The following is a 17,029-nucleotide window of genomic DNA, read 5'->3' on the forward strand; positions in this document are numbered from 1 at the left end:
TGATTCAGGTTCATCATCACTATCCCAATCAAAATCAATTGCTTAGTTGAAAAAAATCATTGTATTACATTTTCTCGAAATGCACGCCCCTTAAAATAGGAGGTTAGGCAATTCAACCAACATGCGAGATGGAAGGTGAGAAATAGGCGAGCAAATACGTGTTCATGCTGGGCTAATTTGGTGACGACAGTAACGCCCCAAGCGGATGCCATGCCAGGCCCGAATCGATTCATTTCAGATCAATATTTTGATTCCATTCCTTAACAGACGTATTCGAATAATGCTATCAAGATGTCTTATGTAACACAAAACATTGCACATAACATAACCTTCTTGCTACGTATCAAAAATAACTATTTTTTGACAGAAAATCGATCTATCAAGTCACCAAAACATATGTTCATTTCAACTAGGCGTAGATACGTAGGTACCTACATTAAATAAACAATACATATGTTCATGGTTATCGATGAATAATGAAAACAGTCTTGCGAAAACAGCAGATTTTCATTCGCAAGTGGTAAGTGAAACAAAAAAAAAGAATTCTTCACGTGGTATTTCACATGAATGATGTATTTTTCTCATCTTTAAATCTCTAATTAATTCGTACGTGTATTCTTTGTTTTAATTGAAAGATCAACTTCCTCCGGAGAAATAGAAATGAATTCAAACGGAAGAATAGTTTTATGCATTTTCATAATCATTGCCACGAATACAATCCACTTTGGTAAGAATACAATCATAATGTAGTATAGACAAGTAGGAGGAATAACCAGATGAGTTGCCAAGAAAATCTCAATCCAGCTTATCTAGACAATTTTGAGTATTCTGATGACAAAATGAAGATCTCACAAAAATTCAACGAATAAAAATAATAAAACTGGTACCTATTTCAGAACGTTCATTATGAATGAAAATATTCTGAGATCCATAACCTCACGAGTAGCCTCTTCGTTTATTTTATTTATTTTTTGCAGCTTTCGGTAAATACGAACCTTTATACGTTAGGAAAAAAACTGTCGGTTACGGGTACGATTTGATACAAAAAGTAAGGTACTATACCGCGTCCAACACTCTTCTCATAGTAGAATCGTTCGGCCATGAAGTATTATTAGCATGTCCAATTGTCCAAGAAAAGATGACTACAATTAATTCTCTCGAAATACAAAAACGGGAGCAAGATAACACACTCTATGATCATATTTGCCAAACCGAAATCCAATCGAAATTTTATACTCCATCCTGGCCCACACTTCTCTGGAGCGTTATTGGATTTACAGTAAGAACTTGAATATTTATATTCCTCAATGGATGACCGTTCATTCTCCTATATTGAGATTAAAATTTTTATAGATCTTTACACCAGATGAAGAAGGTCCCAAATACAACTACTATGCAGGTGTCCCCAAAGTAAGACACATATACCTTACCTACATCAATGATTTTGGTACAATTGACAAGTCACAAATGGCACCTTCACTAAACAAAAATATTTTCCCAGAATCACGCGATAGTAGAATTAATTAAATTCAAATTTGACTACGAGCTGCATCGAATTAAACTCGCCCAGCTGGCAAAGAATTAGCTGTGCTACTAGAAGCGTATGGTAGCACCGCTACTATTACCAACACATTCACAAATTTTCAAGTAAAATACATTTTACTTCGCAATGTGTTAGTATGAGAAGTGGCGGTGGAATTGGCAGTGTATAGCTGTGCTCACTACCATGGTGTAATATGTCATGCTACCATTGCGCTACTAGCTGTGCAGCTATCTCCGCTGCTATTCACCCAGCTAGAAGCATTGTTGCTCAAGTGCTGCTAATCATGCTGCTAGCGGCAAAAATAGGTGTGTTTAGCAGCACTCACCACCAAAGAAAAAAAGGCTTGCTACGGTAGCGCAACTAGTAGTGCAGCTATCTACGCTTCCACTCACGCTATGGTAGCGAATGCCGCTTTGCACTACTAATCACCCAGCTAGAAGCGCGAATAGAAGCGTACAGTGGCATCGCACCTCTATAGAATTTAGCGGCATCCGCAGTAGCGCAGCTAGTAGTGCAGCTAACTGCACTTCCACTTGCGCTACTGGCAGTAAATTCCGCTTTTCACTGCTATAAAAATTAGATAGTTTCATCACTGGTGATTTTTTTTTTAATGTTTCTTGATTAATCACTATCCAGGGCTATTTTCTTGCTCTTCAACATTCATGAAGTTCCCAGTAGAATGAACTCTTTTTTTAACCGTTTTAGAAGAATTTTTCTCTTTTTTATTTTTATTGTTGGGGAATATTTTAATTTAAAAGTTTTATATTGTATTGGGCTATTTTTTTCGCGAAATTTCTAAAACTGACTCAACTCCCATATCTTTCGTTTTTTTTTCAATTTTCAAATATTTAATTAGGTACCTATCTTATACTCACTTATGCTTACATATTTCTTTAGACTATTTACGTTTTTTTTGGGGGATTATTTTCAAGAATTGAAGTTTTTTTTGCAATATTCTTGAGAATTTTCAAATATTTGTTCTTTCTGCGGATTTCGTTTCATCTAAAATTGCCTAAAAAAGTGAATAATGCCTAAAAATTCTTTTTCATGCTGTTATTGGTAGAAAATGTGAAAAAATGCTTCAACAAATTGAGCTCATTTTACTTGCAAACTTTTTTTTTTTTTTTTTTTTTTGGATGGAACCACCTTTTTTTCCCCTATAAATCGCAATCCAACTCTAAAGAATTAGGTAGGTACTCATAAAATTGTGACCCGCCAAGTTATCATTGAAAGTGCATCCGCTCCTTCAAATTTATTTCATTTATTTCGCTGGAGTCACTTGACTTTTATTTTCCTAAATTTGGAATTTCTAAAAAAAATAGCAGTTCAAGTTTGAAAAATTATTTTCCACCATCAAAACTGATTATGTTATGCTTTCCTTGTTGATAAATTTTCAAAATCTCTTGTGTTTGCTTTGCTTGAATTGAATGAATTTTATTTTTAAAAACATGCAATTCCGGATTCTTCTTTCTGTAGTTTGAAATAATTGAAAAACAATTAGGCTACTCAAATTTGGAGAATTCCAAGGTTTAAAGCATCTATCATTTTTTACCATAAAAAATGTTGTTTTTCTGTTTCCCCAGTCATAAATTTTCAAAAACTTTTGTCTTAGGTTTGTTTGCATGGAGTGAATTTTTTTCCCCAAAATTCTCCATTATTTTTTATAAAATATTGTTCCAAGTTTGAACAATTTAAACGTTGAAAAAAAAACATTTTTTAGAGTCGAAAATGATGCCGTTTTGCATTTTAGATTAAGCCTATAAATTTTCAGAAACCACAGCAAGTCAGAGAAAACAATTTTTTTATATCAAAATTAATGTTGTATTACTTCCAGAATTAGTGTAGGTACGCTAAAAATTTTCCAGGATGAAATAATTCATTTGAAAAATTTCAAAAATATTACGACATCAATAGAATAATTCAAATTTTTCGTTACAAGCCCATCATTTTTGAAAATTTAAAATTACCCAATACTTAATTTTTTTTTTTGTGGTGAATCCGTTGAGTTTTTTATGGTCCGAGACTGAGAACAAAAATGACTCCAAGTATAAAGATTGATTTTTTTTAATGAAGTTACTGAGATTCGTAAGTAAATAAAATGACCAAAAAATTGAGGAAAAATTAGGAAAAAAGGTAAAAATTGAGGATAAGTGTTCAAACTCTCTAAGTGATCTCGGTACCCCTGATCTTTGAGATTACTAAAAAAATTCCTTATTCCCTATGCATAAGAACAAAAAGCATGTTTGAGCAAGAAAATTGTACTTACCTAATGTATTGAATATTGTCATTGGCAAGCAGAATATCATTTTTCAATTTATTATTTTTGACAACATACCTAATTACGAAAATTGGGATTTCAAATTTGAATTTATGCCTACTTATTCATTTAAGGTTTTCTTAAATGTTTAGTCAAGATTTATGGACAATTTGTAAGCTCAAAAGACTAACTAAATTCAATTAATTTCAATTCGAATATGAAAATTGGTCCTGTTTTCTGCACTACATAATAATACATAAATAATAAATTATCATGTTTGCATAAAACAAAAAAATAAATCAATAAAAATACCCAGAAGTTGAATGTACAACTCCATGCATGTACAATATACTTCAGAAGTGCGCTGTTTCAAAAATAATAGTCCTTTAGCATGTTACAGTTCATTCTTTCATTTAAACGGAGAAGTTAAGCAGCATCGAGCCTGGTTGGAACTTGGATGGGTGACCGCTCGAGTTTATGCCCTGTAGAATAGAATGGTCGAGTACCTTGTCTATAACAAAGAGCTGAGGTTTAGTGATTGTATGGGGAATGTACGAGTTCCCTCCCTATACCGCTATTAAACCAGTTTTTATTTTTTTTTTCATTGTTCCTTTAAAAAATGGTAGCGTGCACACCCATAGCGCTCCTAGCAGCACACTTGGCTGCACCATAGCAGCGTAAATGGAAGCAAAAGTAGCAGCGCATCTAGTAGTGCAATAGCAGCACAAATGGTGGCAAACATAGCTGTACAGCTATAAACCAGTTCGCGCGCCGCTATCCATGCATCTAGTAGCATGAATAGCAGCATATTTTAAAAATTAGCAGCACTTTGCCAGCTGGGCGTTCACTACCACATTGTAGCCGGTAAATTTCTGGAACCCGAAATCCGCGAAAGACGTGAAAATGAAAAATATTACGAAGATAAACTCCTTCTCACCTACGACGTTGACGAGTTATATTCCAAAGTTTGTGTCTGAAAATGACGAATTTTAATATCTTCTGTAGCCCTGCATGCATCAAAATCGCCTGACTAATCAACGTTACAAATTTTAATTTCCTTAGACTCTGCTCCCTGTTGTCAAAGTTCAACTAGCCCCCGCAGATGATTTCTTTTTCGCCAATTGGGAATCCGCCTCGCGACATAATGCCATAACCGTTCCGATGTGGAAAGAGTTGTTGGAACAGTGGCAAGCACTGGAGATATTTATACGGAGAGTGGCCCAAGTATGTATTTGTTTTCCAATTAGGATTCTTTGGTTTTTTGATGCTTTTTCATTAGGTACTAGCATCTCTGTATCTGACACTCGACACTCTATTCAACCTTCTACCTCTACCTATTCAAATTGAAAATTTGCAGATAACCGATTCGGTCGAAATAAGAACAGGAGTTTACTACAATACGCTCACTCAACCAGGACCTGATGACGATTCTCAAACATTGTACTTAAAGGATGGAAAACACCCAATACCAAAGTACTTTTGGAAAGCTGTCTCCATACAAACTCCAACAACTCTTCTTGAACCTGACTCCCGTGGAATCTTATTCGTAATGCACAATAATACCGATCCAAATTTCAATTCAAATGAACGAAAAATCTGTCCAAACGATGATGTCTCAGAATTGGGATGGAAATTTTTACCAGACGATCGATTCAAGTCATTGATGTATGGTTGTTTTTTGAACGAAGAAAATTTAAATTCTTTTCAAGAAAAAATTTTCCCTTCGTATGATCATAAACTGTTCGATTTACGCGATATGCCGGTTAAAGAGTATGATGATAAGGGTATATTTCCGACTGGTATGATTAAAAGAGTGAACGTTCTCGATGAAATTCAGAAATTGCAGCAAGCTAAAAATGGCGACAATCAAAACCCTCCAATGGCCGGATAAAATTTTCGTACTGTTTAAGACGAATTTAACTCGGTAGACAATACTAATTTATTTTTCCATTCTGTAAGTATAATTTAAATTAGAATCAGTGTAACGAAGTTAGCTTTTATAAAATAAGTAGGCAGGTATAGGTACCTAGATATTGTACATTTTTCAAAAATACATATAAAATCCACACCAAATCATTGCACCATTCAACTTTGAACTCTTCAACAGCGATTTTGACGGCAAAAAAGCATAGATCGACGCAGAATAACAAATATTTTCATTTGGGACTGGCCAGTTTTGCCAAAACAAATTGGATAATGACAGGAGCAAAAAACCTAATTTTATTCAAAAATTACCCTTCTTTGAGGGTCCTATGTCTCCCCTCCAGAGGCATATTTCAGGAGTCAAAAAATTTTCTGAGTGATTTTCAACTTAAAATTAAGATATTTACTAAATTTGGTCAAAGTCCCGCAACTTTTTTTTATTTTTGTAATCCAACCTAATGATAACACTTGAATAATCGTGAGCAAAACAGTTTGATCGAATAAGATTTTATAATGAACATTCCTCGCCGGATCCATTTGAACTTTGATGATTCCGGAAAGGAAAATTTTGATCGAAAATCAGGATTTATTTTCAAATCTATATAACTTGACGGTCTGAAACTTCTGTCAAGTATTTCATCTGTGAAGATGGAATAGTCTTAGTTCTGAATCCAAAAAGCATAAAAATTAAATGGGTCAATTTTGAAAATTGAATAAAAATTCTCACGATAATGTGCCTGGACCTCTTGAGGTGTCCGCCTTCGATTTTGAACGGGACCGCGATTTTCGGAAAGAGCAGGTTCTAGAACTCCCAAACCCAAATTTTCAGCTGCCCAAGTTCATTTTTCAATTTTTGGCGAATTTTTGAAAATCCAAAGTTGACTATTTTGGTGATTTATGTTTTTTTTTAAATTACGTACTTGATCAGTGAAAATGTTCAAAATAAGTCCTAAAACTTGTATTACCCCCCCCCCCCCTCAATCCAAATTTCGCCATTTCCAGCCATTCTGGAGCCTCCAGCGCTATTTTTCAATTTCTCCATGAATTTTGAATTTGCTCCAGAAGGCGTGAATATGAAGTTGGGCAGCTTTAAAATCGAGTTGTGTGTTATACTCGATCTGTTTAACGAGTTTATCCACATTTGAGCGGATTCTGGAGCGGACACCTCAAGAGTGTTTGACCAGTTTTTTTTCAAAATAAAAATATTCAAAAATCAAAAATTTCCCGTTTGCGAGAAAATTTTCGAAATTTGCGCGAATCGCAGTATTTTGTTATGAACTAACCCCACGAGGGTGAATTTCACCTTTTCCAGCTATTCTGGAGGCTCCAGCACGATTTTTCAATTTCTCCAGAATTTTCAATTTGCTCCAGAAGGCGTAAATATGAAGTTGGGCAGCTAAAAATCGAGTTGTGTGTTATACTCGACCTGTTTAACGAATTTATTTACATTTGAGCCGATTCTGGAGCGGACACCTCAAGAGTGGTTTTTTTGACCAGCTTTTTTTCAAAATAAAAAAACATTCAAAAATCAAAAATTTCCCGTTTGCGAGAAAATTTTTGAAATTTGCGCGAATCGCAGTATTTTGTCATGAACTAACCCCACGAGGGTGAATTTCACCATTTTCAGCTATTTTGGAGGCTCCAGCGCGATTTTTCAATTTCTCCAGAATTTTCAATTTGCTCCAGAAGGCGTAAATATGAAGTTGGGCAGCTAAAAATCGAGTTGTGTGTTATACTCGACCTGGTTAACGAATTTATTCACATTTGAGCCGATTCTGGAGGGGACACCTCAAGAGTGGTTTTTTGACCAGCTTTTTTCATAATAAAAATATCCAAAAATTAAAGGGAGGCCCAAGAAAGGCTGGAAATGGCGAAATTCGCTCTCATGTGGTTAATTAATGACAAAATACAGCGATTCGTGCAAATTTCAAAAATTTTCTCACAAACGATGAATTTGTGGTTTTTTGGATATTTTATTTTGAAAAAAAGCTGGTAAAAAAACCACTCTTGAGGTGTCCTCTCCAGAATTGGCTCAAATGTGAATAAATTCATTAAACAATTCGAGCATAACACACAACTCGATTTATAGCTACCCAACTTCATATTCACGCCTTCTGGAGCAAATTGAAAATTCTGGAGAAATTGAAAGATCGCGCTGGGGCCTCCAGAATAGCTGGAAATGGCGGAACTCCGGTCTCAGGGGGATTGTTGTGTTCGAAATACAGCGATTCGCGCAAATTTCGAAAATTTTCTCGCAAACGGTAACATTTTTTGATTTTTTTGGATTTCTTATTATGAAAAAAGCTGGTCAAAAAACCACTCTTGAGGTGTCCTCTCCAGAATCGGCTCAAATGTGAATAAACTCGTTAAACAGATCGAGTATAACACACAACTCGATTTTAAAGCTGTCCAACTTCATATTCACGGCTTCTGGGGCAAATTCAAAATTCTGGAGAAATTGAAAAATAGCGCTGGAGGCTCTAGAATGGCTGGAAATGGCGAAATTTGGATGGGGGGGGGGGTTAAAACCAGTTTTGGGACTTATTTTGAACATTTTCGCTAATCAAGTACGTAGATACTTTTTTAAAAAACAGCATAAATCACCAAAATAGTCAATTTTGGATTTTCAAAAATTCGCCAAAAATCGAAAATTGAACTTGGGCAGCTGAAAATTTGGATTTGAGGGTTTTAGAATATGCTCTTTTCAAAAATCACGGTCCCGTTCAAATCGGAGGCGGACACCTCAAGAGGTTCCCTTGTCAGTAGGGGAAATAAATAAAAAAATTTCGATACCAATTTCATTTTAATGGTTTTTCAACTCATCGTCAGTAGGGAAGTTAATTCGTTACTTAGTTGTAGAACATACCTATTCCATTTTTTAAATTTAATACTACCCAAATGGCAGAACTGTACGTCCTTTAAAATAAATTCTAGTCTACTTAACCAGATCAAATCTGACCTGGTCAGATCCGGTCATTCCCCTGGACCAATCTGATCTAATCAGATCCGATGAGTTTGAAGTTTGGAAGGTGTAAGTTGATCTATTCGCACTTTTTTAAAAGATTTCCTGACCCCCCCCCCTTCCCCGAAATCAAAAACAAATTTAAATCGACAAATTTCCAATTTTCACCATTTAAAAAAATGAAAAATTTTCGAGTTTTTTCTCAAAAAGTACTTCTTATGGCCACTTCACGTACCAAAAAATATTAAAAAATCAAGACCAGCATATTTTGATTACTTTTTCATATCAAAAAATCAAAAAGTATGTTGGGGGGAATACCAACTTTTACCACTGAGTGGTGCCACTCCCTGCGTTATCCACTCCTGGGGGCACCACTAACTTGGTAATACTACGTCAGTCCCAACCAAGTACCATATAATACCCCAATAAGGAACAATCCAGTTGCTTATTACCTTTATTATATAATGCACAATGGTCACCTGGTCATACAGGTGACACAATACAATACAATGTATTATTCTGCTGAGCGTTCTCTTATAGACGGAAAGCGGCCAGGGCAGCGTAAAAGCTGCTACATCAAGATACATAAAAGAACTGCACAGAGGCAGGAGCTTTCGGCAGGGTCTACCTCTGGATGTGCAACGGCCAAAATTGTGATTCCAAATTTATCCGATAAATTTTCCAATTCTTCGAGGCATTGTGTGCTTTTTCAATAATATTTGGCCGCGCTCAGTTTTCTGATTTTTGTTTATGCACTCGCTAAAATTTTTGTCTTTTTTTCTTCATTCTTTTTCAATTCGTTGGTTCGTCAATGTACTTTTTCTTATAATTTTTTTATGTACGCGAATTCGCAAAATTTATATAATATCTATTTGTTTCATGTACTTTTCATGTTTTCTTTATAAATGAATTTATCTAATGACGATTTCTACTTTTTGTATCGTCATGTCTGTTACATAAATGGGGGCCCGTCCGGGATTGAAACGAAACGGTTTGTAATTTCGTTTTACATATTATTTTGTTTTTAACTGTTTAAAAAAAATGTTTGATCCAAGAAGTGATTTGGTTGAAATTTTATACCAAAATATAAACATCTGTATCGTCTGTACGTATCTACGACTACTATCTACAACTATGTTTTCTCCGCGGAGTTTGAATATGCCGAATGCGTCGACCTTGATATTACGTCACTACCTCCGATTTCTGTCAAATGAGTCTGCATAATTTGCCAAATTCGTTCAATTTTCTGCAATTATCGATGTCGTTTTTTCTCAACCTGAACTCCCAGCACTTGTGTCAATTGATTGGTAATAATATTTCGCTGTTTTCATTTATTTCATTCAGCTCATCACCACTCAGGTCATCACATCATCGTTTTCATTTGGTATTCAAGTAGACCTGGTATTTATATTTTGAAAAAATATGTTTTTGTAATTTTTGTTTATTCGCAATGATTTATTCGATAAATCACCAATTTATTTTCGCATATTTAAAACCCACAATATTTTGTAATTAATTACCTATCTTATGCTATTTTTTTTTAAAAATTGATTGATCAAGGTAAGAAATGGAGGAATTTTCAAATAATCCAAAATTGTTCAATTGTCTCCTTACATTAACTAAAACTCTGATAAGACTTCATAATCATCTAGATTTATCAGAAGGTAACAATATCCAAAATGCAAATCAGTTAAATTTCTTGAAAAGGTTTTATTACTCTGGTTTATTAGCCCAAAACAATGAAAAAGGTTTTTGTCAGCCTTTTCCTCATCAATTACCTCAAATACCTGTGTCAAATTTTATAGAAACATTTAAAGGTAATGTTAATTTGTCTTCGAATAATGCAACCGATAATTATAATTCTACAAGCTCAATTCAAATTTATGAACAGAGTTATGGAAATTATCTCAATTTCAGTGATACAAAAAGATGTCTTTCCGAAAATAAGGAAATTAATGATTTTATTGAACCAAAAATTGTACCTGTTTCTCAAGTTTACGAACAAACTTATGGAAATTATCTTGATTTAAGCCATGTAGGTACGAGATTTTCTAATTTTCACAAAAAACCAGATCACGTAATTATCGATATGTCTTTTATGGATGATTTTTGTGAGGCAAAAGTTTCGAGCAAATCTTTGGAACTTGTGAATGAAAATACAAATAATTTCCAACTTGAAATTTTGAACTTAGACAAAAATCACGCATGTGATTTCACTCATAATTCTTTGAAAATGGAATTTAAAATCATTGATGATTTTCCCAAAACAGAAAACTCAAATAATTTTTGTCCTGATTTTTCACCAAAGTTTGAAACTCGTGAGATCAAAATATCTGAAAAGGCTCATTCAGTTGAGAATTTTTCGGAGATTGAAAATATTAACATAGTTGAGGTATCTGAACCCCCAATTTTATCTCAAGTTTGTTGTGATTCAGAAAACTATGTTTTCAGTTCAAGTTTTTCTGAGTTTGATTTGTTAAAACTAGAAAATGAAATATTTTTTGAGCCAATCATGTTTGAGTCGTCTTCAAATAGTGTTACTAGACCACAAACTTCAAACTTGATAAATTTAGGATCACAAATTCCAAAAGTTCATGATAAACTAGTTTTAGATGTAACTATAAGTGAGAACTCTCACAAATCCAACGTGTCTGAAGATCTTGAAGTTGAAATCAAACTTATAAATCCTTTTTTCAAACTTGTCAATAATTTTGATACAAAATTTATAATCATCAGTATAACAAAACGTTATTTAAAAATGATTTTTGATAAAACCTATCTCTCTTATTTTACTGCATTTTCTCATGCAGGGGGCAAGTCTGTATCTTTTGTAAAACCTTTGCAGGATCATAATTTTTGTGGATATAATAAAATGTTCGATGATCAATTGATTTTGAAATTTATTTTGATTTCCCTGAAACGCAAAAGGAAAAAACGTTTTTTAGATCTTTATGGTTCGCTTTCCTCTGTAAATTTATTCGCTCAAACTGCTCGAAGATATTGATTTTTCTGATCAATTAATTTTTATTCTCGAAATGAAAATGATAAATTTTTTCTGATTTAGTGGCATTTCTATGCACATCTTTGTGATCAAATTTTCCAACTTTCCAGTTTTTCTTCCTATTTTTTCCTACTTATCTTTTTGTTTTCCTTTGTTTTCCTTTCCTACTCTCTGGAATGGGGTGAGGGACTTTTGTCCAAGCCTTACATTCCAGAGAAGGTGGCAGACCATGGTGTAGGCTCGCTGTTTTTTCATCTACGCGAGTCTCACGTTGGTGTCACTCTTTTTTCCTTTTCTTTTTTCCAGTTTTCCTCATAATGTCTTTATCTTTGTTCTTTTTACTTAATATATTTATTACCCAATTTTGTCAAATGTTTATCCCATTTTCATTTTCATAATATTATTCTATATTTTCTTTTCTATTTTTTTTTTATTTGTATAATTTGGACGTGATTTATGATTAAGTAATTTTTGATTGTTATTGTTATTTCACAATTTTGTTATTTTTGTTAATGACCAATTCAATTTTCTCCAAGCTTACTTTGAGAAATTTGAATCAGCCAGGGGGCATATGCAACGGCCAAAATTGTGATTCCAAATTTATCCGATAAATTTTCCAATTCTTCGAGGCATTGTGTGCTTTTTCAATAATATTTGGCCGCGCTCAGTTTTCTGATTTTTGTTTATGCACTCGCTAAAATTTTTGTCTTTTTTTCTTCATTCTTTTTCAATTCGTTGGTTCGTCAATGTACTTTTTCTTATAATTTTTTTATGTACGCGAATTCGCAAAATTTATATAATATCTATTTGTTTCATGTACTTTTCATGTTTTCTTTATAAATGAATTTATCTAATGACGATTTCTACTTTTTGTATCGTCATGTCTGTTACAGATGGAACGAATCCACCAGAGGGCGCTAATCTAGTTAGCTTACCCCCAGCCTGGGCATAATTACCCCACTAGGTAGGTAACTAGGAGTCCCTAGTCCCCACTACAAGTATCCATTTACCAATGCTTATAAGATTGCCTGGTATCACGTTTTCGTTCTGGGCTAATTTGGTGACGACAGTAACGCCCCATGCGGATGCCAGACCCGAATCGATTCATTTCAGATCCATATTTTGATCCCATTCCTTAACAGACGTATTCGAATAGGTAATGCTATCAAGATGTCTTATTAAACACGAAACATCGAACATAACGTAACCTTCTGGTTACGTATCAAAAATAACTGTTTTTTTGACAGAAAATCGATCTATCAAGTCACCAAAACATATGTTCATTTCATCTAGGCGTAGATACGTAGGTACCTACATTAAATAAACAATACCTATTCATGGTTATCGATGAATAACGAAAACCGTCTTGCAAAAACAGCAGATTTTCATTCGCAAGTGGTAAGTGAAAAAAAAATGAATTCTTCACACGGTATTTCGCATGAATGATGTAGCCTATTTTTCACATCTTTAATTAATCTCTGTTCAATTTGTACGTATATTCTTTGTCTTAATTGAAACATCAAATTCCTCCGGAGAGTCCTTCGCATAATAGAGATGAATTCAAAGAGAAGAATAGTTTTGTGGATTTTCATAATCATTGCCACGAATACAATTCATTTTGGTAAGAGTACCTACCTACATTATTATCTACATGCAAATGCATGGACAAGTAGGAAGAATAACCAGATGAGCTGCCAAAGAGTCTCATTGTTTGAGAAACTACGAATGAAAATATTCTGAGATCATCCATAAGCTCACAAGTAGCCTCTTTTTCATTTTTTTGCAGCTCTCGGTGAATATGAACCTTTATATGTGAGAAAAACAACTAAAGGTGACAGGTATAATTTGATACAAAAAGTAAGGAACGATTTCAGAGATAAGGATCTTATCATAGTAGTATCTTTCGGCTACGAAATATTATTGGCATGCCCTCGAGAAGATGATTCCAATTATCTTGAAATAAAAAAAAATGAGCAAGATAAAGCAATCTTCGCTCCTTTTTGCCAAACCGAAATCCAATCGCAAATTTATACTCCATCCATGCACGGGCTTCCTTGGAGCGTTATTGGATTTACAGTAAGAACTTGGTACATCTACATACCATACACATATTCTTCAATGGATGACTGCAGGTATATTGAGATTAAATTTTTTATAGATCTTTACACCCGACGAACAACTCGAATACAACTATGCAGATGTCCCCATAGTAAGACACATATACCTACCTACATCAATGATTTCAGTAATACAACCGACACTTCACAAGTATAAGTAGTACCTTCACTAAATATAAAAATTTGCACAGAACCACGCGATAGCAGAATTAATTGAATTCAAATTTGACTACGAGCTACACCGAATTAAACTCGTTCACTACCAAATTGTAGCCGGTAAATTTCTGAAACCCGAAATCAGCGAAAAACCTGAAAATGAAAAATATTATGAAGATGAACTCCTTCTCTACTACAACGTCGACGAGTTATATTCCAACGTTTGTATCTGAAAATTGACCATTTTTAAGATCCTCTGGAGCTCTGCATTCATAAAACTTGGCTGGCTAATTAACGTTACAAATTTTAATTTCCCTAGACTCATCTCCCTGTTGTCAAAGTTCAACTAGCCCCCGCAGATGATTTCTTCTTCGCCAATTGGAAATATGCCTCACGACACAATGCCATAACTGCTCCGATGTGGAGTGAGTTGCTGGAACAGTGGCAAGCTCTAGAAATATTCATACGGAGAGTGACCCAAGTACGTACATTTTGCATTCCATAATCGAGGTTTTGTTTTCTTGATCCATTTCACACTCCTCTACTCAACCTTTTATCCGAAATTGCAATTTTGCAGATAATCAATTCGGTCGAAATAAGAGCCGGAGTTTACTACGATACTCTCCCTCAACCTGGACCTGGTAGCTATTCTCAAACACTGTACTTACACGATGGGAAATACCGAATACCAAAGTACTTTTGGAAAGCTGTCTACATACATATTCCAATAAGTCTTCATGAATATCACGCCCATGGAATCTTATTCATAATGCACAATGATATCGATCCGAATTCCAATTCAAACGAACGAAAAATCTGTCCAAACGATGATATCTCAGAATTGGGATGGACATTTTTACCCGACGGTCAGTTGTTGAAATCATTGATGTATGGTTGTTTTTTGAACAAAGGAAATTTAAAATCTTTTCAAGAAGAAGTTTTCCCCATATTTGAAAACAAACCGTTCGATTTACGCGATGTACCGGTTAGAGATTATGATTTTGAGGGTACACCGACTGGCAGGATTAGAAGAGTGAATGTTCTCGATAAAATGCCGATATTGCAGCAAGCTAAAAATGGCGACAATCAAAATCCTCGAATGGTACTGCCTAGGACGAATTTTACTCGGTAGATAATATTAATTGATTTCTCTATTCAGTATTAAGTGTAATTTAAATTAGAATCAGTATAACGAAATAAGCTTAGATAAAATAAGTACCTACTCGTACATTGATATTGTATTTTTTCTAGAATAGGTACCCACTCATTACATATTTTTTTTACACATTCAACTTTCATCTTTTCAACAGAATGTAGTTGGTATCTAACATAGATTTTGTAAACCAAACACAAACTTTAAAAAATCCGAAAAGTTTTGAAAATCAAATGATCTTTTTGTCAGTCATAAAACGTTCTTTTATTTGTTAAAACTGTCCTTCTCTCTTTATTTTTCCAAAAATTGCCTTTTTTCGTCAGAAATTGACAAACTCTTTACTTTGCTGCCGAAAAATTGTCAAAAAGTCTAAATTTTTCATCAAAAAGTTTCGAAATAGTTCAAATTTTCAAAATTGAATATGTATACTTACACGTACATTTCAATCCGAAATGTTATGAGTCGGGGAGCCCGCATGAGGATGTATTGCACCCCCTCCCCTCCCCATCGATCCTCCGGGATAACCTTTTTCTCAAATGGGGAGTTCTAAGGAACAATTCGAGCTCTTGTCTTAAAAAAAAGTGGCCTCACTTACAAAATGGCGGCCATTTTGATTGACAGGTCAGCCAAGATCGCAGATTTTGCGTTCCAATATAGGACTTGCACGGAATTTTTTAAACCGTACAAAAGTAGATAGAAAGAGCAGGCAAACATTCATTACCTGTACAAATTTCAAGTGCTAAAGAGCTTTTTTCGATTTTTGGTGAATTTTTGAAAATTAAATTTATAGGCCAAAAATGAGGGAAAAAATCAAAATTTTATCAAATTGACCTAGAAAGCTGAAATTTGGGAAATACCCTATCTTCGACATGCCAAATCGATTGGAAACTATTTCAAATCGTTTTGAGCAGTTCTGGAGCATCCAGTAGATTTTTAAAATTTGAAATTTCCCCAAAATTTTATCAAACGGAGATGGAAAGTCGGAAATTCACTCGGCACTCCAATTTTAACACGCCCTGAAGACGACTTCAGGTGGGTTCAAGTCGTTTTGGAGCCTCCCACGACTTTTTGAAAGTTACTGGAGCCTCCAGTAGATTTTTGATACTTGAAGTTTCCCGAAAATTTCATCAAACGGAGTAGAGCGGGCAAATAGCGGTTTTAAAAAGGAAAAAATTGGCACATAAATTTTTTCTTCGGGAATGTGTTCAGATGAACCCTCTGAACTACCAAAAAAACCCGCGCCTTCTACCTCTGGAGCTAACTTTTTTAGGGGGCTAAAACCGGTTCCGATTCATGTTTTTTGCGATTTACTCCGAAAATATTAGGTTTACGATAAAAAATACCATGACAAAAAATGTTCCCCTTCAAATTCTCGACAATTTGATACTACGTTCGATACCCATATCTCAAAAGGGGTGTCTAAAAAAAGGGGTGGAAAGAGAAGGTGTTTCAAAAAAGGTCAGTTCAATAAATTGATCAAAGTTACCACTTTATATCATTCGTTTTCGCTCAAATTTTTTTTTACAAAGTCTACTGACTCAACTATTAATTACACCACCATTGATTGGTCTGCAATCCTCCCCGGGGGTTGGTGGGGGGTGCTTGATTTTTCAAGTAACACACAACTGAATCATGTATTTGAAAAACGAATCTGGACATGCGATATATCGAATAGTATGTTTTCGAGGTCGCTGAATACGAATATCAACTTATTTTTTGGGTCCAGTTCCTCAAAGCCCCCCTGTGCCCCAAAAAGGGGGTTAAAATTTTGAAAAATCGTGAAAAGTCGAGTGATATATCGAGTGGTATGTTTCCGAGGTCGCTGAGTACGAATATGAACTTATTTTTTGGGTCCCACCCCCCCCCAATGTCCTTCTGTGCCCCAACAAGGGGGCTAAAATTTCAAAAAATCATCAA

At 34.6% G+C, this 17,029-nt stretch overlaps 2 protein-coding genes and 1 long non-coding RNA gene across 3 annotated transcripts; all 3 read left to right on the forward strand.

The window, feature by feature from the left end:
* The first annotated feature begins 538 nt into the window (after nucleotides 1-538).
* LOC135849457 (uncharacterized) lies at nucleotides 539-1,410 on the forward strand. The gene is made up of 3 exons (XR_010559542.1): nucleotides 539-727; nucleotides 978-1,279; nucleotides 1,354-1,410. It is a non-coding gene; the product is annotated as an uncharacterized LOC135849457 (long non-coding RNA).
* A 538-nt stretch (nucleotides 1,411-1,948) lies between these two features.
* On the forward strand, nucleotides 1,949-5,848 carry LOC135848419 (uncharacterized). Its single transcript, XM_065368321.1, has 4 exons — nucleotides 1,949-2,090; nucleotides 4,626-4,765; nucleotides 4,863-5,024; nucleotides 5,158-5,848. Exons 1-4 carry the CDS (start codon nucleotides 1,949-1,951, stop codon nucleotides 5,689-5,691), a joined length of 978 nt encoding a protein of 325 aa, XP_065224393.1. The 3' UTR covers nucleotides 5,692-5,848.
* A 7,224-nt stretch (nucleotides 5,849-13,072) lies between these two features.
* LOC135848864 (uncharacterized) lies at nucleotides 13,073-15,154 on the forward strand. The gene is made up of 6 exons (XM_065368934.1): nucleotides 13,073-13,307; nucleotides 13,473-13,762; nucleotides 13,845-13,895; nucleotides 13,995-14,180; nucleotides 14,279-14,440; nucleotides 14,537-15,154. Exons 1-6 carry the CDS (start codon nucleotides 13,241-13,243, stop codon nucleotides 15,089-15,091), a joined length of 1,311 nt encoding a protein of 436 aa, XP_065225006.1. The 5' UTR covers nucleotides 13,073-13,240; the 3' UTR covers nucleotides 15,092-15,154.
* The last annotated feature ends 1,875 nt before the right edge of the window (nucleotides 15,155-17,029 follow it).

This window comes from Planococcus citri, chromosome 5, assembly GCF_950023065.1.
Source record: "Planococcus citri chromosome 5, ihPlaCitr1.1, whole genome shotgun sequence".
Classification (NCBI taxonomy): domain Eukaryota; kingdom Metazoa; phylum Arthropoda; class Insecta; order Hemiptera; family Pseudococcidae; genus Planococcus; species Planococcus citri.

Bases quoted from the DNA above. Each gene is read 5' to 3' on its own strand.
- LOC135848419 (XM_065368321.1), top strand. From the start codon at position 1,949: ATGCCGCTTTGCACTACTAATCACCCAGCTAGAAGCGCGAATAGAAGC. The intron at 2,091-4,625 runs GTAAATTCCGCT...AAAAATTAGCAG, and splicing joins TTCCACTTGCGCTACTGGCA to CACTTTGCCAGCTGGGCGTT. The intron at 4,766-4,862 runs GTTTGTGTCTGA...TAATTTCCTTAG, and splicing joins TTGACGAGTTATATTCCAAA to ACTCTGCTCCCTGTTGTCAA.
- LOC135848864 (XM_065368934.1), top strand. From the start codon at position 13,241: ATGAATTCAAAGAGAAGAATAGTTTTGTGGATTTTCATAATCATTGCC. The intron at 13,763-13,844 runs GTAAGAACTTGG...AATTTTTTATAG, and splicing joins GGAGCGTTATTGGATTTACA to ATCTTTACACCCGACGAACA. The intron at 14,441-14,536 runs GTACGTACATTT...GCAATTTTGCAG, and splicing joins TCATACGGAGAGTGACCCAA to ATAATCAATTCGGTCGAAAT.